The following is a 20,097-nucleotide window of genomic DNA, read 5'->3' as shown; positions in this document are numbered from 1 at the left end:
GTCGACTAGATCTGTGAATGTCTCTATCGATCCGTTAGGCAGATTAACGAACCATTGTAGTGCCGGACCTGCAAGCGTCGAACCAAATCCCTTGCACATACATGCCTCCCTCAAATCTCTCGTGATCGGCACGGTAAACATACATTGCTTATACTGGGCGACATGCTCTAGAGGGTCCGTCGACCCGTCATACGTCTTCATAGATTGCACTGCAAAACGCTTTGGTGTCTCGACAAGTGCAATGTCGTCGGTGAAAGGTGAATCAGCGTAGCTTGTTGGGGTCGCCTTCTTCAGAGGTTTGGGCACTCCTGGGATTCGTTGGATCATCTCACGGAACTCTTTGAGTTCCTTATTGATTGACTCTGGGACCTTGTCACTTGACCTTGACGATTTGTGCCTCGACCTCCGTCTTTCATAGTCGTCACGGTGACCACCCCTGTCGTTGTCCCGTCTGTCGTCCCTATCGTCATCCCGTCTGTCATCCCTGTCGTCATCTCGTCTTTCATCATGTCGACCATCCCTGTCCATCTCCTCGTCTTGTTCAGGTGGAGGTTGATCATTTTCAGCGTTCTCTTCTGGTGGTGCCTCGTCCTCACCATCATTCATGTCGAGACGGCGCGCCACACTCTGCAAGGTCTTCTTTGGCCTGTTAGTCGACCTGGTGTGTCTTGTGCTCTTGTCTTTACGTAGTATCGTGACCTCTTTCTGTAGGGAATCGATTGTCGCCTGGATTTTCTTCATTGCTTCTTCCAGCTGTTTGTTTTTTTGGCATCGGTTAGTGGTTGTGACGACTCTGGTGGTGGGCTGTCGGTGGTCATTGTCAAATCAATTCGATCTTCGCACACTTCCCACATACGGCGCCAAATTGTTTTAACGAAATTTTGTACGGGTGAATGCTAAACGAATTAACTTGAACGATAAATTAAATAAAACGAGACAAATATTTGGTGACGCGGAAAACCCCGGAATAGGGTAAAAACCGCGGGTGGGATTGGTTACCCAGCCGAAAAATAACTCCACTAAATAAATAATTACAACCGTGTGAATACCGGTTGGTTTTGGTGGTGTGTCGTAGTAAAAATGATTTCAATGTGTGTTATTTAGTTTACCCACTAGTGTTTATACATATGTTACCTACTAGAGTCCAACCCTGAACCCACTAGTCTATTCCCTATTCTTCCTCCACCTGACCTCATTAATCGTAGCCACCTTCCTGAACAATATTTTGAATAACTCTTCCTGGAGACGTGGTCAGCTACAAGCTCTCCCCCATGTTTATCAACTTACTCCAAGCCTCCAACTGCTAGCATCATTATCACTTCATGGGCCCACTTATGTTTGCTACGTCAAAATCCCGTTGTCACATATTTAAATTAATTGTTAAATTTTAACGTACAACGGAACCTTAATATTTTTGTTCCCTAAATATGCACAACTATGGAGAACAGAGATGTTTGTTGTAATTTGAGAGACAAAGGGAGAGAGATAACAAGAGAGAGCGAGGAGAGTTAGAGAGACTAATTTATGAAATCGTAAAACAACAAATTTTTTAATATATTTTTTTTGAAGAAAACGTATATCTGCAATGATAACAAGGAAATGATATTGATACAATTAATTTGTAAAAAAAAGATATATTTTTAAAATTCCTTTTAACACGGATTAAATTTTGGAGGACAAAGAAACAAGGAGGAGTAGTAGTTTCTTTTTTGAAGATAAGACGAGTAGTAGTTTTACTAATTTATTAAAAAAGGATATATTTTCTAAATTCCCTTAATTTAAATACGGATAAAATTTTAGAGGACAGAAACAAACACTAGTAGACCAATAGTTTTACTTGGACAGAGTATTTGTATTACTAGCTTTGTATTACTAGCTTATAGCCCGTGCAAGGCACGGGAGCTTTTTAATTATTTATAAATTTTTTAAATATATTTTAAATGGTGGGAAAAAAATTATTTTATAATAATAAATTAAAATTATATGTATCATGCCAAAGTATTAAATTCTTTCTATCAAATTTTAAATTATTTTAAGTAAAATATGTGACGCCAACTCCTATTAGATTATATAATGTGATTTAAATATTTTTCTAAAAAATTTTATGGTTCGAGATTAAAATTGATAAACACAATTTGTTTTGAATTAAGAAGATGAATCATAAACATGCAATAACATGGTAGAATTTGTTTTGGATTAAGAAAAAGTTTTTGTATTCGTTCCTCACATAAATCGGGCTTATTAATTTAAAAATATATTAGATAAAAATAATTTTGTGATGGTGCGATTTATATGATTCTACAAATAAAATTGGTAGAAAATATTTATTTTGGATTAAAAAAATCATAAACACATGAAATACAGAATTTGTTTTGAATTCAAGAAAGGAATTATAAACATGCAAGTAGATATCAGTTGTCTTGTGCAACAGATGTTATTTTTGTTCTAATCTAACGGTGTTTATTTGTTCAATATACGATCCGATGGATAAAAATAATTTTGTGACGGTGCGATTTATACGATTCTACAATTAAATTTTGTAGGAAATATTTATTTTGGATTAAAAAAACCAAAAACACATGAAACACAGAATTTATTTTAGATTCAGAAAAGGAATTATAAACATGTAAGTAGATGTCAGTTTCCTTATAGAACAGAATTTAATTTTGTTCTAATCTAACGGTGCTTATTTGTTCAATATACGATCCAAGATAAGCTTTTGGACCATAGGACCATGCGACCGAATTATCTCCCTTACGCTTATTATATATAAGTATATAATATAATTCGCCTGTTTGTCCGGCTGATCTTTACTTATTTGTCATTTCAGGTTGAACAATAAGAAAAGCTAAGGAATAACGTATTTCAAAACTTATATACATGCACGACTCCGTGGCCCAATGGATAAGGCGCTGGTCTACGAAACCAGAGATTCTGGGTTCGATCCCCAGCGGAGTCGCATTTTTGTTGCTAAAGCTCCTCCGAAGCATGCTTAACATTTAACTGTTAGCATTTTACCAATCTTTATATTTATTTATATAAAAGAGGTTATCAGCAGGATGACATGGCATGCTTGAGAGTCCTCCTTTCAAATTCTCATTTTTTCTGGATTTTTGCATTTTATTAATTAAATCTTTTTCTTAAAACTGAAAAATGCATAAGTTGAAGTTTTGTGTTTGTGGAGACAGGAATTCTCCTTTTTTCTGGATTTTTGCATTTTATTAATTAAATCTTTTTCTTAAAACTGAAAAATGCATAAGTTGAAGTTTTGTGTTTGTGGAGACAGGAAAGATGAAAACAGTACAAATCCTCCATGATCCAGAGAGCAGACCCACCGCCCACCGGTGATAGCAGCAGCACTGCCTCACTCCACAAGTAAGAATATAGTAAGAGAGGAGAGACCAGGCTGAGCAAGTCCAAGAATGCTCTAAAATCATGTCCTAAATCAAAATCTTTGAAGTAATTTGGTGCTCCAACAATGTCCTAGTGGTGCCTAAAAACACTATGACATCTTACAAATGCCTTATTTTTGAGGCACAATCATGCATGCCCTAAACCATTTCTATCAATAAAATATTAGCTTACTCCCATTCCAACACACCTCTCTTCTCTTTCACTTCCCTCCAACAATAACTCAAATATACTATTATTTAAATAATAAGGCACAATAATAAGGCATGTTGTTGGAGTTGTTATATTAAAATGATGTCCTAAATCACTAGGACATTATTTTTTATTATATATATAGGGCACTTGCTAGGACATTGTTCGACTTGCTCTTACTTGGTATATTATAGATTATAGCATTTTGTACCCGAACTTTGGATCATTAGTAAATGAGTACCACACTTTGAAAATGGTGCTTCGTACCCCAAAGTTTGTATTAACTTTCAGTTTGTAACTCCGGCTCACCACTCTGTTGAAATTAGCCGTTAACTTTAACTGTTTGAGAAGTAACATTGTGTATATTAGTTTGTAACAGCTACTTTGCACCTTGTGAACCCTCAAAATTTATGTATTATATTTTGAAATTTTTTCTGAACATACATAGCTATGTAAAAAAAAATAGTCTCTCTGTCCTCCTAGATAGTTTAGCTTGGGGGACGAGAGTTTGGCACGCATTCTAATGTTCCTAGAAAATATAGTTTCGTAACTAATTTTTTAACTATTTTTTTTTGAATGAAAATTTGATATTTGAATTGTTATACACAAAAAGAAAATCTCAAAAAAAGTTACGGAACTTTGTTTGAAAATCTCAAGAAAATCTAAAGAAAATTTGTTATTTTAACTATTGTTTTATAAGAGTCTTAAAATGCGTGTCGAACAGTGAAAAAAATTGTAAAGAAATAAGGGGGACGGAGGGAGTATGTATTTAGATTTCGAATCTGAAAATTTATTTAAAATTTGGGACTGCAGTAGAAAAAAATATGTATTTTTTTTAAAAAAAGTATTTATATTTAGAATCTGAAAATTTATTTTAAAATTTATTTTAAATTTTTTTACATTGTCTGTGTTCAGAAATAATTTCAAAATATAATACATAAATTTTAAGGGGTCACCGGGGATAAAGTAATTGTTAGTAACTAATATACACACTATTACGTATCAAACAGTTAAAGTTAATTTTTTAACGAAGTGGTGGGCCAGTGTTACAAACTGAAAACTAATACAAACTTTGGAGTACGAACTGTCACGTTTCAAAGTACAGGGGTACTCATTCGCTAATGACTCAAAATACAGGAGTACAAAGTGCAATAATCTCTATATCATATGATATCTTCTATTATAAATAATATTAGTTACTCCCTCCGTCTCCCTTTGTTGTATACGCAAGGGGAGCGGCACATAATTTAATGCTTCTCTAAGGTATACTACTATCATTTACTTTTAAAATTTTCATTTTCTGAAAAAAAAAATTATAATTAAATTTTTATTCAGAAAAAGTTCTTAAAAATAGGTTGTAAATCATATTTGTATAGGAGTATTAAAGTGCGTCTCAGATAATGAATGTATAGAATTAAATGGACGGAAGAAGTATATAATGTGAATACTTGGCTAGCAATATAGTACATAATTGCAGAATATGGGAATTTCTCAACTTATTTCTAAAAAACAATGTGAGGGTAATTTCATTTTTTCCTACCTCTTCTGCTTTGGATATAAAAAATCTGCTCTGAATATAACATTTCCCTTACCTTTTGCTGCAGGTTGTGAATATTTTATACTATTCACAACGGATTTTGGCCAAATATTGGTTTCAGTAAAACCCAATAAAATTTCCGTTTCAGTTTCTGTTAACCGAGTGACACCCCTACGGCCCTACATGTCAGAGAGATTAATTAGACATTATACTGTGATAAAAAGATGGGAATATGAAACTGTGAAAGTAAAAATGTTAAAACGAAAATCAGAAATTTCATCGAAATTAGCTTCACAATGAATAACACATATCCTAATTCTGTTGCACCTACAACTATAAAAGATGAAACTAAACAAAAGAAAAAGGAGATAAGTCAAGGCTAATGCAAATATTACACTCCCTTCCAAGATTCAACATATACATTAGCTTGAGTTCTTGAAGCCATACAAAATACTATCATAGCCCCCTTCCTTTTACATATATGAATCAGGAGCAAGAATTGATGTGGTCACAAAAATATTATTCCGGTCCAAGTCTGTCAATACAAAAGTCAAAGAATCCACAAAATTCAAACTTCACCATCTCTCGCTTGACCTGTCAAACAAAGACCACATTATGTGTAAGAATCGACAACATTCTAGTGTCTCTACGTGCATGTACAACCCAAAAGAATATGTACAGAATTAGAAATATATCTAACTTTCATACTTGACTCAGGTGACGTGTGACAACAGAAAACTGCATCGATAGAGGATAATTATTAACAATTTATGCTTCAGATGATTGCTTCAAGAGCCAACAAAAGGATACATTTTTAAACCTTTGGCTACAAATGTTCTGTACACTTGTCACAACTCCCTAAAGGGTTGCTAGATAGATAAATGGAAAATCTACAAACGTCTAGTAAATTTGTAAGAACCTAGTAAAGGTCTAGTGAATTTTTAACACCGAATGGCAAATTCTCTGAGAATTGATATCCTGAGAAGCAACCTTAGTAATAAAAAATAAATTAATGGTGCACGTTATAGTAGCAATTTCACAATTGGCAACAAATTTTAAGAGGTAGAGATCAGGACATAGTTTCTGCTAACTGCCAAGTCGCATTGGATAAAAAAGACGTGGGGGACAGATTTGGGTATATATTCTAAACAGCCAATACAAGAGGTTATGATCAAGCACATCTGAATAGCTATTTGAAGTTGTGTGATTGTGTCATATAATACCCTTGGAAACTACCTCTCCAATTGGCTGACACTGCAAAAGAAATACGAATAAACAATCAAAATATGCATACCTGTCAACATTTCTACTCCCCAAAAATCCTTTGCCACCTTGAAAACCTCGTCTTTCATCTCGCTGCCTTGGCAACAGATCTCCAGTGCCACGTGAGTGAGGCCTCTGCACATATTCCGTGTTTCTGAAGTCCTCAAATGATCCTGAACGATCTCCAGTGCCACGTGAGCGAGGCCTCTGCATAAATTTCGTGTTTCTGGAGTCTTCATATGAACCTGAACGAGAAGGTGGTCTCTCGAAAATGGCAGAACCCCTCCCTGATCCAGACCCTGGCCTTTCTATGGGTTTCTGAACAAAACGAACTTTGTCATCTAGTTCACGGGCAATCTGCTCCAACTCTCTCTCTTTCTGAAGTAGCCTATCATGCATATTTGTTTGCTCCTGGCTAGATACTTGTTGAGAATCCCTGTTAACATTTGAAGTGGATTCTTTTTCAATTTCCCTTCTCAGATGGTCTATTTCAATTTTCAAATTCACTTCCATCTCTGTCTCAGGCCTGTAATAGATTGTCCAAAATATAAGTGTATCACTCATAAGTTAAAATATGAAATGGCACCACTTCAAAAGGTCAAAAGAAGAATGGTATCACTGAGAATTTCCATAATTCAATTTTATGTACTTGAACACTTCTTAATGTATATTTGTCAGGAATAGCCATATCACTAGTAGGATAATAGTAGTATATCAGTACTACTGACTGGAGCGTCATTAAGGGTATTCATCTCTCTGACCATTTCTCCCTGATTTTCTGTGTTAATCTCTGCTAATCCTGGTCTTTTACTTGTAAATCTACTCATTGTATAACAAAAAAATACAAAAACATTTACATTTCTAAAGTCAGGAACACAGTTCCTGCTACTACAGTAATATAATATATATCTGATACTTTACATATAATGACCAGAAGGTCCTAAAGTCATCAAGCGCCATGCATAGTGGCAGCGAATCAAGCATGTGAATGACAGAAACGTCTGAAAGAAAGGCTAAGAATAAGATATTATAAAAGAAGTGTAAAGTAAATTGGAGAAATTTCTTGAGTAGTATTGTGTATGCATAAAAGTGCACAACACAAGGCAGACAAGTGAGTAAATACGTAATAATTAGACAGGACACAATAATTCATGTATTATTCAGAATCCAGTATATGCAGAATATTTCTCGGATCTGATGTGTTTGGTAATAGTTGAGAAAAATGAAACAAGGTTGGACAAGATGAAATTTGTACTTTTACATAAGAAATTATGTATCTTATACTGTCATAAATTCCTTTTCCTCCATTCCATAGCTACAGATTTAAATTAGAGTCTAATCCTAAACCCGCGTAGATGAATGGTCCATAGTCCATTGCTACTATGTTCTACACAGCTCTCATCATTAGAAAATTTGCACTCTGCCAAAATTTTAACTCTTCCCTCTTATATTCATACTTTACCTTTAATGTTGTTCAAGTTTTTTTGTTCATTCCTTACTATGACTGAACTTTCCTGCCAACAGAGATAGTGCCCACATATATGACATAATTCTAATTACATTACCTACAAAACATCTCACTTAATCATTTTAGATGTTGCTAGTTATGTCCATAAAACAAGAGTTGACCAAAGAAATTAGGTATATCTAATTTCTAATCCACATATCTTATCAAGGAAAACTGTTACAGTCCCACTTGATGGTCTTAACTTGGTGAGATGTCATTAATACATTCCCAGCATTATGTAAGAATAACATGCGTAACGATGCAGTGATGCACATTGCTGTATAATGTCTTTTTACAAAAAAAAATAAAAATAAAAATAAAATTACTGCAACTCAAACTCTTTAAAACATGTGTACTTTAGCCGAGAAAACAATAAATAAACTCTTTTAAGGCATATGGAAGGGCATACATATACAGTTATATATAATAATTAAGCTAGCCTCTGATTGTTAATATCATATTAGGGCTACAGCTACTAGTACACAAGATCAACGTACTAAAAAGCACAAATTAGGAGTAACTGTTTGAGTAATCTTCTGGCACTACATACCTCTCATGAGTGGCTTACACAGATATATTATTAATATAACGCAACAGGAAAACTGAATCAATAATAAACCTTTTCTCTTAAGCTTTCAATTAGAACTAGCAGAATATTCTAATAGTGCATATAAAATGAAATCTTTATTGCCATTATATAATCATGATAAAATATTAAGGCCTCTTCATCTTCAAAGGGGTCTTGAGATATTTTTAGCTAATGCAGTAATAATTGCTCAATCACTTCAAACGCTAGCTAATTTAAATAATTCTCATCCCAAGATATTGTATCGATTTTAACATAATTGAGGCACATCAAAAGAAATAACAAAAAAAAGAAAAAGAAAAAAGAACACAGTTCCTCATTTAACCTATATAAGCTCAATTATAAGGCAGTAGAAAATGTTTGAATATATCAATATACAACTCACAAGAGTTCTACTCAACTAGAATTCCGATCAAGAGCCAGATAACAACAATTTGGAAAAAAGAATGACTGAAGATAAAAAGATGAATGGTAACAGTATCTAATTATCAGTAATAAGATGCTTCACTTTCCTATCCTATCAGCTGAATCATTATAGTTCCCAACTTCATCGGTACATATCCATCCAATACATATAATACTTAAAATTGGGGACCACCTCATAATTTTTAAATGTACAACGTTCAAGAACACAGTCTCAAGTCTCAACAACAACATGATTGTCAATGTAAATGCAAAAGAACCTAGGGAATCACATGTGGTATAGGTTAGTCATATCAATGTCCACAATGTCAATAAAATATAACTTGTTACACTTTAAAACAAGTGTATCGAGTTGATTCAAGGCAGGCTAATTTTAGTAATTCTTATCTCAAATTACTGTATCGATTTTAGACATAATTGACGGACATCAACTAAAATTACAAAAGCAACCCATGTGTCAACATCTAACCTATAAGCTCAATTACAAAGCAGTAGCAAATAAACATATCAATGCACAACTCATACGAAATTCTGATCAAGAGCCAGATAACAACAATTTGGAAAAAGAATGACTCGAGAGTCGAAAATGAAAAGATACTTGGTAAAGGTATCTAGTCATCGGTAATGAACTGTTTGACTTCTATGTCCTATCAACTGAATCTAATTTCTACTTGGGCATAACTCATCATAGTTCCACATTTACTGGCATCAGTACTTATATCATAAATCTATCCAATACAGATAATACTTTTTAAATAAAGGCACCTCACAGAATAATTTTGAAACGTACAACAGGAACAAAGTCTCAAGTCGCAATGATAATATGACTGTCACTGTAAACGCAAAAGAACCTAGGGAATCACAAGGGCTATAGGTTAATGATATCAATGTAGATACCGAAAACATTCTCAATAATATATATATAACTTGTCACGCTTTTTAAACATGTGTACTTGGGAGGAGGAAAGGAAATGAGCTCTTTTAGGCATGTGAAAGAGCCTACTTAATATCAAAATAAGGCCACTAGTACATAAGATCAATGTAGTCTGGAATTATATACTTCTAATTAGAGGCTTACACAGAAATTTTTTATCTATATTAACACAAATAGGAAACTGAATCAACTCAGCAGAACCTTTTTGGTGCATATAAAATGAAATATCTAATTCCCATGTGAAACAGCCTACTTAATATCAAAATAAGGCCACCTAGTACATAAGATCAATGTAGTCTGGAATTATATACTTCTAATTAGAGGCTTACACAGAAATTTTTATCTATATTAACACAAATAGGAAACTGAATCAATAATAAACTTACTCTCTTAAGGTTAGATATAAACTAAACTCAGCAGAACCTTTTTAGTGCATATAAAATGAAATATTTAATTCCATTTAATAATCAGGATAAAATATTGAGCCCTCTTCATCCTCAGAGGGGTCTTAGATATTTCTGACTAGTGCAGTTGTAATTGAACAGGTGTAATTGCTGGATCACTACAAAAGTTAGCTAATTTTAATGATCTGCATCCCAACATATACTATCAACTTTATACCTAGTTAATGCTCAACGATGAAATGTAAGAAACTCACATTGGTGCTCTCACTTAACCTATAAGCTCAATTACAAATCAGTGGAAAGGTTTAGATACTTGACATACAACTCATGCCAATTATACTTGAATAGAATTCTGATCGAGTCACATAATAACAGATACGACCTTTCGTTTGCAATCAGCTGAATTTAGTTTCCTTTAAGGCATAACTGAAATTCTTTTAGATCCAACTTAACTGGTACCAGTCACATCATGAATCCATTCAAAACAGATTATGCCTGTAAAATAAATGCATCCTATACAAAAAATCTAAACATATACTGGGAACACAACCTCAATACTAACATGATTGTCAGTGTCAATGCATATGAACCTAGCGAATCACATATGTCGTAGGGTAATAGACTAAGGACATCAATGTACATACAAAACACATTGTCAATAATAAGTCAAGTTGTAAACCTGTCTACACGTCGTCGCTCCAAGTCCAAATCAATCTTCTTCCAATCCAACCCTTTCTCTTCAAGCAAAAGCTCCCTAGGCTTAGCATCACCAAACGGGTTCACTTTTGGTTTCATCACACCCTGCGGCAATGATGAACCTCCCTCAGCAGGCTCAGACTGCGAACTACCAGGCCTATTAGATTGTCCACTACTAGGTCTACTACCGCTACTTTTCTTTGCTTCAATTTCCATATCCACTTCTCTCCAATCCAATCCCTTCTCAGACAACACTTCTTCCCTAGGCCTAGCTGCTCCAAACGGATTTGGTCTATTCCCCTCTCCCTTACTAACACTACTCTCGTTCACAACCCTATCAGTCCTCGGCTTATCAAACACCATTTTCGTCCGTTCCTCACCACCCAACCCATTTCCTCCTCCACGTGTCCATCGATCAGGACCAGAACCACTAAACCCCGACGACCTCACTGGCCCCGCAGCTAATACCTGCTGTTTCTTCCCAACAGCCCAATTATCCACCTCATCAGCCCTCGAAACCCCATCAGTCCCACCACCCGAACCCAACGCACCATGCCTACTAGTACTAGTCCTATTCCCCCCATCAAACACATTCGCCACTTTCTTCCCCGTTCCCCAATTCCCAGCCTCATCTGCCCTCGAAACCCCCTCACTGCCACTCCCCCTCGAAAACCCCTCATTCCGACTCCCCCTATCACCCAAATTCACCACCGCCCTCTTCGACATTGCCCAATTATCAACTCCATCCGCCCTAGACGGCTGATCATAATCCGAAATCCTCGTAACCGTCCCCGCCCTCCTCCCATCATCATCAAACCTCCGATCATCCCTGTGGGACCCACCCGCCCGACCAAACGAACCGAACCGGCCTGACTGAAACTCACCCGACCGCTCTTGCGGACCCTTGGGAAGCTGGAGCATCTCATCCGGAGTCAACCCGACCCGACTCGACCCGGTGGAAAGAGTGAACTGCTGCAAACTCATCTTATTCTTCTTCTTCGGCTTCGAATTAACCGTCTCTCTCAACGAAGGGTAGCTTTGAGAGTCGCGGCTGGCGGCGGCGGCAGCTTCGGCGGCTTGTTGCTGCTTCTCTTCGAGCTCGGCTTGCTCGGCTTCAGCCGCCCAAGCCCCGATTTTACCCCATGGTTTCGACATATCAGTGTTGCTGGATGGATCGCAATTGTTTTTGTTTTGTTTCTATTTTCAAGTGGAGAGAAAGAGAGAGAGAGAGAGACGTGGAGAGAGATTTGTACGCGCGTGGTGGGGAGATGGCTGACGTGGAATTTTTCGGTTTACTGCTTTATATTCTCTAAATAGTAAATAGTTATATTAAAATGAGTATCGATTTAACAAAAATACGTTATGATGAGTATTATATAACAAAACTAGCGTAGAAGCCCGTGCGAGGCACGGGCCGGTCATTTATAAATTGATTTATTTATTATTTTTTTGGATTAATAATTTAATTTAAATTTTTTTATTATATATCAATTTTATTTGATTTTTAAATATCTCTTTTAAAATAAATTAATAATATCCATGATAACTGATTCAACATGACAAACAAATATTCATATAACTTGAATTGGCATAATAGAATTGGCACATGAAAGAAGTTTACACAATCATTTTTCGGTATGTTATTCAACTAAAACACATTTGAACGTGTCCGTAAATGGTAAAAATTATAAGCTTGATTCGCATGAATCATATAAGCAACCCATGGAATGGTAGGGTAGCTAAAATTGATTAATATTTTCATATGCTACGATCATAAAAAAGATATAAAATCGAACACCGAGAGACATGCACATATGAAAAGATATTTATATGATACAGTTTTGTAGCAAAAATAAACATAATACTTCGTAGGCCTTCCTCCCTCTCACTTCCTCCGGCAAATCTCTTCATATATATGTATCTTATTCATTAGTATGTTACAATAACTATCCATCAATTATCGGTTAATGATACATTAATTATAAGTCGGTCGATTAATTATTAATTGTTCAATTATTATCTTATCAATGGGTGTTTATTGATATTTTAACACACTATTTTTAACAATTTACATGTGATTATTTGTTTAATAGTCGACTGTTAGAATATGTTGGCTAAATCCATGGGCTTGATTGATAACTTGATCGAGTACCCGTGCTTTGGATGCTAACCTAACTCGAATAAAGTTCGACATAACTCGAGTAAAAATTGGGGCAACGTGGATTATATTTTAAAAAAAAACAGGTTTAAAAAAAAGAGAAAGATCCCAGATAACCTGTAAAGTTTTTTACGGAAATTTATCATATAATACACATCTTTTTTAATAGTTTAATCTCTAAAATTAATTTATAAATACATGCAAACTGTTTAAGTAAATACTTGTCGATTATTTTGAATATTTATTACTGATAAGATTATCGAGTCAAATTAAAATTCACTTTTTAGAACATTAGTTAGCATTTAATGACTTGCCACTCGAGCGCTAGAGTTTCATTTGAACACCATCACTCTGATGATAATATTTGAATCACACGATATACGTAATATTTTTTTTATACTCCCACTTTTTCAATACACCATGTAGCAAATCTATGATTTGTTGTAAAATTTCGTTATTACAAATTAAGATAAAATTTCAACTTAATAAATATGGTTGTACCATTACATATATGAATAAATATAAGTACGTACATACATATTATACGTACGTAAATACATACATACATACATACATACATGTAATTAAAAATAAGATTCATAAACAAAATCACTCTGCAAAAAATATAAGAGCTAATTAATTACTATATTAGAACAACATTAAGTTAAATCATAAATAATTTAAGATAATACATGTAAAAAATTTATAATTTTTTTTAAAAAAAATGGAAATCAAGATATCTTAATTTATCAATTATGATTGTAGGGAGTGTACATGAGAGTTTAATCATATATCTAAACTCCAACTCACATAAATTTATTTTGTGTAAAGTAAATAGCTACATTAACATTTATTATTTCAATTCGTTCATAATGAGTGGTCATAAATAAAGGACAACTGTAATTAAAATGGATATTTATTATGTAAATGTGTTAATTACTAACACTTAATGTTTTAATACAATAAATGACCCACCACTTGGTAATCTTGTAATTACATGCAACACAAGGGTATAATGGAGATTTCACCACCATTTTATTGGCTCATTTTGCCCTTGGTTGCCATTTAATATATAGAAGTAGATTTCATTGAATCTCAATTATTTTCTTTTTCTGTAAGGCAACGAATCTCAAGTGTAATTGTTAATAAATGTTCATATAATCGATTTTCTAATATCAAAATAAATAAAAATATAAAATTTATAAATACATATCACTCAATTTTTTTTTCACGGATGTCGCATCTCTTTAATTGATATTGCCTGAAGCCTAAATACATGGCTTTTTACCTTTATACCCTCCAACTGTTCACTGTATTTACAAAGTTTTACCACTTGACCAGCTGACTTATACACATTTTTTATGTATTATACAGTTTATACATTTATACATGTATTTTACTCCATATCAGGATACAAAACAAAACCCACGTGATCACAATCGAAAGAAATTGTTCAACCCTGTACTTCTCAGATCAGTTTGAATTTTGAAATTCAAAATTACTAAGTACTTTATTTCTTCCAATATCTCTCTCTTTCTATATACGTTATTTCTTTTACGAACTTGAATTGCAAACAAATTATAGTTACAAGATGATGATGGTGATAAATCAGTTGCCGATAATATACTCATTTGAATTTTAGATCTTGATATTTGAATTCACATCTATCGCCTATATAGATCTCTTCCTCTTCTTCTCCTGCTATGTCTCTTATACTATTTTCTCTCCTTCTTTAAGATGTTTAGGTTATTTGTTTGATGAAATGAAATACTTATATGATTGTGAGATTTTTCAGATGATAATGATTTACATTGTGAAGATGCTTTGGATGCTTCGATGTTGATGGATGACCACCGCCATCGTTTTACAGAAATATTGGTTAGTTATTGATTCTTTCATATAACTCCTGACTAAGCTAAGCAGTTTAGTAAAAGTTGCGACAAATTTTTGTGTAGTATTGTTGAAGTGGATATTAATTTGTCACAATATGAAGGGTGACAGATATTTGATTGATAAATAAGCTCAAGTAATTTGTTTAATTATAATTTGTGAAAGTATGTGTCAGCTGGAGTTGTACGGGTGCTTTGTAGCCTAAGTGTTTGATTAAAGTCTTAAAAGAATTTTATTTGTTTTGGTGTTTAAACATGTAATATATGGATTTTTTGAACCCATGACTATCCAACCTGTATATATTTTTTGCATTTGTCATTTATAATTGTTATTGTCTATGTTTGAAGGTTGTGATCAAGGTGTTCGTAGAAATGCCCCACTAAATTCAGATATATAGCCATCTTCTTTGTGTAATTACTCTTGACTTTGTCTTAACTATTACTATTTTTTTGTGCATGTTTTTAACTGGCCTGGCGTTAAATTAAGTAGACAATTGATTTTGACAGTGGGTTTGATATAATTTTTTTTACAACTATTTTCCAGGTGAGAAAAGATAAGGAGTTGTGCCTGTATTTTGTGATGATTAGTGCTGCCATGAAAGCTGTTGCTGGTGTAAAAATGGGTTTAATGAGAACAACCATGACGATGTAATTTCCATTAATTCTTATTAAATCTCCATTAATTCTTTGCTTTACTTATACTTATGTAATCCTTTTTCTAATATACTTTGTAAATTGTTTATTTGTATTTAGATGGATTTAATTTGCTTAATTTGTTGTATACATTTTTCTTCGTATACCAGATTTTATATACGACATTATGTAATGTTACAAGACTGCAAAATGTGTTCGCTTCAGGTATTTAATATGAATAGATCACTCCGCAAAATTAAGTTACAACAGGTTTATGCTTGGTTACATATTTAAAAAGTCGGTTAAGCGAGCGCTACATATTCGACTTTGGCCTTGGATTCAAGCAAGTTGTTTACTAAATTGCACATTTAGTCTATTCTATGGGAAGTCTTGGATTTTCTTTTTGTATACTCATTTATTTGATTAACCTGAAATCTATCATGCTCGCACATTTGACGTTAAATTTTGGTAAGTTTTGAGCTTTTTTGTAAGTAACAATGTACGAATGAGATATAAAACCAAAGACTTTCTTTGAGCAAGTGCCTTGGTCCATGTGTGTTTCTAATTATATAGGTTTATATAGGTGCAGTAACTGTGTTTTAATTGTTTCTTTATATCATAATTATTTTGGTACATTCATTATGTCACTGGGAGGTTCTCTTATCCCCTGGCAGGTGACAAGGAAGAATGCATGAGATTTTAGTATCAGAGTGCAATTTCGGAGAAACTGTTAACGTAAAATTGTTGCTCTATAAAATGCAAAGAAAATTAGGTCCAGGATGTATACATGACAAACAAGATTAGATAATTATTTGAATGGTTTTAGGTCCATATATATATAAAGAATAAAGAAATATAATAATATTTGTAAGATTATATATTATATATTTTTTTGTGAGTCAAATATTTGTTGTCACTCTGTCATGGTCGATATAGCATATTTCTCATGACTTATTTATATTTTAGATGTGATTGCAGTTATGCTAATTATGCTGGGGTATAAGTTTTGAGCACCCAAGTCCACAACCATGGTTTTGAGTTCCAGTTGCTCTTTTAACGGTAACATCTCGTTGTTTTACGGGATGTTTATTTATATGTTGTTCACCTCCTCTATCACAACAAACTTTCACATAACATTTTTTTTATTTTTTGATGACGTTGCGAATCTAAGCGGAAAATCAACTTCATGTATGCTACATAGAAGCTTTTCATGTTCTAAGTAACACGTTTGTTGATATAGACATAAATCCGTTTTCTCCAAAATATTGTGCATTATTGTTATTTAACATTTCAAACAATGATGGTATTCAGATACTAGAACAATATATCATAAACACAACAGAAATTAAGAACAATAGGTTTTCGAAATTTCAATGGATCATTATGTCCATTTGAGGATTTTTTTTTATTTAATTGAGGAATTTACCAAGTAAAATATACATGAATGCTTATAAATTTAGAAGTGCTAACTTACTTGTTAATCTATCTCAGTTGCTCTTCTGTTCTTGGTATTTTTTATACTTTGAAATGAAACATTACAATGTGTATATATGCAAAGACAGGCTAGGTATTTCTATTCTAGTCTTCAGTAGCATACTCCTATTTCACTCTTTGCATTCACAAATTGGGAAATATTTGATCTTTGTGATAGAAAATATGGCAGCTGATTTCCCTGTTGGTTTGCTTGAAATGGTAGGTTTCGAGATCTTCAATATTTGACTAAGCTCTTTCATAGTTTAGCCTCCAAAACTATTATAACATCTTTCTATGACTAATGTCCTTTTCCTTGACTTATTGTTGTCAACTGATAATTGTGGAAATAGAAATTGATAAGTTATTTCAGTAGCCGTTAAAGGATTCTTGAGTTATCAGTTGATAGTTCATTTTGAGTTCAGCCATTGATGAGTTGAGATAGCAGTTAATAGTCTTTTTATTCTTCAGCCGCTGATGCTTTGATTAGTCGTTGTTTTTTCACTTCACTTGTATAGTTTACATGACTTAGAATATTTAAAATTAATCATCATAACTACATTTCTTAAAAAAAATATCAAAAACTTAAAATATTGAAAAGATATCTTTGATATTAATTTATTTTGATATCTATAAATAAACGTAAAATTTAAATCACCTAGTAATCCTCCCAATAGGACATTAATTTGCATAATTATCCTTAAGTGGAAAAGTTGTTTCTAGCAAGTTATTTGAAAAATCATAATATATTTCTTCATATCAAAATACCTATTTTTAAGAAATATATTTTCACGCAATAATCATGCTGATGGATATCGCCACTCTACGATATTTCCCTATCTTCATATTGCAAAATTAAACTCGCATGAAGATCGAAAAATGATTATCAAGATTTGATATTCTTTAGAACCCTCATGTAACATTATTTTTAAAATCTCTTAATTAATGTAATTTATTCCCTGATTTACCAAATTTCTATTTTACGGGGTAAATTATCTTTAATTACTCAAAAATAAATCTTTCATTCCAAAAATTGTTTTCTATCCAAAAGAAAGATTTAATCTATCAAAACATTAATATTTGGATGGTCAAATATTAATATTCATTTTTCTTGGTTCCTTAAATATTTTCTCCAAGGTCTCTCAAATTACTCATTTTTCGGAGAAAAATATTTTAATACTTAGAATGCACTTTAAAATTGTCAAAACCATGATTTATCATGATTTCCATTATTCTAAGTATTTTGGTATCAAAAATTAGTCAAGGGTCTACTCGTTTTGACCAAATACTAATTTTCTCGGCATCCGTATATTTCCTTATTTATCGAAAGAAATTAATTTAAATGCTCAAAAATATTTCCATAAACTCCAACCTATTTTATTATTAAGGAAATATATTTGTAGTATTTATCCAAGTCCAAATTCTAGCCAAAAACGTTTTACAAATCTTCAAAAGGATTTACGTATTTTATTCATACCCGAAAAGCAGTTTTTATCGTTTTAATTCTGAATAAAATACTTCCACTTGCTAGAAGGACTTGAAACTTTGGGGATATCATTTTTATGATGTGATGTATGTTAGGTAAAAGGTTCGTGATTTTTGGAGAATGTTTGTCGGGGTGTGTTTCCGAAAAGTTGACTCGAAAAGCTTTGACTGAGCGTTTGACCTAGGAGACTTTGACCAAAAATTACCAAACTTCACAGATTTCCATTTTCCAATATTTAAAAAAATTTCATATTTTTTATTGGATTTATTGGAGATGTTTAGAAATAGGCTATTTTTAATTAACGATACTTATTCGTTAATTAATAGTTAATTGGGTTGCATTGGGGTGTGTGCCTTATCCTTTTCCAAGCATTAAGTGCTGAGATAAGGTGTCACATGTTGGTTGTCAAGTTGCTAGGCTAGTGGACAAAGATAATGTAGTCATCCCTTACATCACCTACCCATTTACATCATCCCTTACATCACCTTCCACTACCCACTACCCCAAATTTTCCCTATAAATACCACCTCATCCCCATTCATTTTCTATACAAGCTAAAGAGCTAATTAGTTGCTGGGAATTTTAGAAGTATTCTCTCTTTCATCTCTACAAACACTCTCTACAAATATTTCTTTTCTAAAACCTCCTTTCTTATACATATATATTTATATATACAAGGTTTTAGTTATATAAGCTTAGTTCAACCAACCAAGCTCTCTCCCAACCCAACTAGCTGAACCACTACTACTTTAGGCCTCCCGTAGGGCTGCCCAAGTTCCGCCACCAAGCCAAAATCCGACGAACCTCCGGTGAATTTTTTCGGCGAACTTTCCGATCGTTTTTGTAAGTGGTTATTATTTTAGCTTCGATGCGAGTCTTAACCGACCATTATATATACAAGAGCTCGTTATTATTCTCGATCTATTCATCTTATATCTCTTATAAAAGAGATTTCTTATTTTGAATTAATTCAAACACGAACTAACAAAGTCGTGTTATTCGAAATATTAATATATATATACACGAATTATAGATTCGGTGTATATTTACACGAACTAAGATTCGTTATACTTGAGTTATATACATAAACAAAGTTTATATCCTTCGAATATACTCGAATATATTTGATACAAACGAACAAAGATTTGTATCTTATCACGAACTAAAGATTCGTAATAAATCTCGAAAACGAGATTAATATTTGACGACGGTCAAAATCAATTTTATTGAGCTTGATTCTATCCCAACTATCATCATATTGTTCCATGGGAAGAAAATCTAAAAAGCTTACTTTAACTCTTTGACCTTACTTAGCACTAACATAGCCAACTAACTTATTTACTTTCCGCTATTTACTTTATGCACTTTATTGTTATTATTCATTGTTGTTGTAATCGCGGATTCTAGTTTGGCTATATCATTATATTGTGCTAAAGTTAAAGAAAGACTACACTCTCTCTCTCCGCACTAAATCGATTATATCTAGTCTAAAAAGACTATATCAAGAG

The 20,097-nt window shown here is 33.2% G+C and overlaps 1 protein-coding gene, 1 long non-coding RNA gene and 1 other non-coding gene across 3 annotated transcripts; 2 read left to right on the top strand and 1 right to left on the bottom strand.

Annotated features, from left to right (window-relative positions):
* Window positions 1–2,886: 2,886 nt before the first annotated feature.
* On the top strand, window positions 2,887–2,959 carry TRNAR-ACG (transfer RNA arginine (anticodon ACG)). The gene has a single exon. It is a non-coding gene; the product is annotated as a tRNA-Arg (tRNA).
* A 2,408-nt stretch (window positions 2,960–5,367) lies between these two features.
* On the bottom strand, window positions 5,368–12,226 carry LOC108196897 (eukaryotic translation initiation factor 4B2). Its single transcript, XM_017364379.2, has 3 exons — window positions 10,937–12,226; window positions 6,435–6,929; window positions 5,368–5,734 (listed from the first exon to the last, which is right to left on the bottom strand). The coding sequence occupies exons 1-3, from the start codon at window positions 12,106–12,108 to the stop codon at window positions 5,716–5,718; spliced, it is 1,686 nt and encodes a 561-aa protein (XP_017219868.2). The 5' UTR covers window positions 12,109–12,226; the 3' UTR covers window positions 5,368–5,715.
* A 2,324-nt stretch (window positions 12,227–14,550) lies between these two features.
* Window positions 14,551–15,647, top strand: LOC108195722 (uncharacterized). Its single transcript, XR_001801577.2, has 3 exons — window positions 14,551–14,989; window positions 15,349–15,411; window positions 15,545–15,647. It is a non-coding gene; the product is annotated as an uncharacterized LOC108195722 (long non-coding RNA).
* The last annotated feature ends 4,450 nt before the right edge of the window (window positions 15,648–20,097 follow it).

The sequence above is a fragment of the Daucus carota genome, chromosome 7 (assembly GCF_001625215.2).
Source record: "Daucus carota subsp. sativus chromosome 7, DH1 v3.0, whole genome shotgun sequence".
Taxonomy (NCBI): domain Eukaryota; kingdom Viridiplantae; phylum Streptophyta; class Magnoliopsida; order Apiales; family Apiaceae; genus Daucus; species Daucus carota.
This window is presented reverse-complemented; position numbering and strand designations above follow the sequence as displayed.

Coding starts and splice junctions, on each gene's coding strand:
- LOC108196897 (XM_017364379.2), bottom strand. CDS start 12,108: ATGTCGAAACCATGGGGTAAAATCGGGGCTTGGGCGGCTGAAGCCGAG. Junction 6,930..10,936: donor GAGCGACGACGTGTAGACAG/GTTTACAACTTG, acceptor AATCTATTACAG/GCCTGAGACAGAGATGGAAG.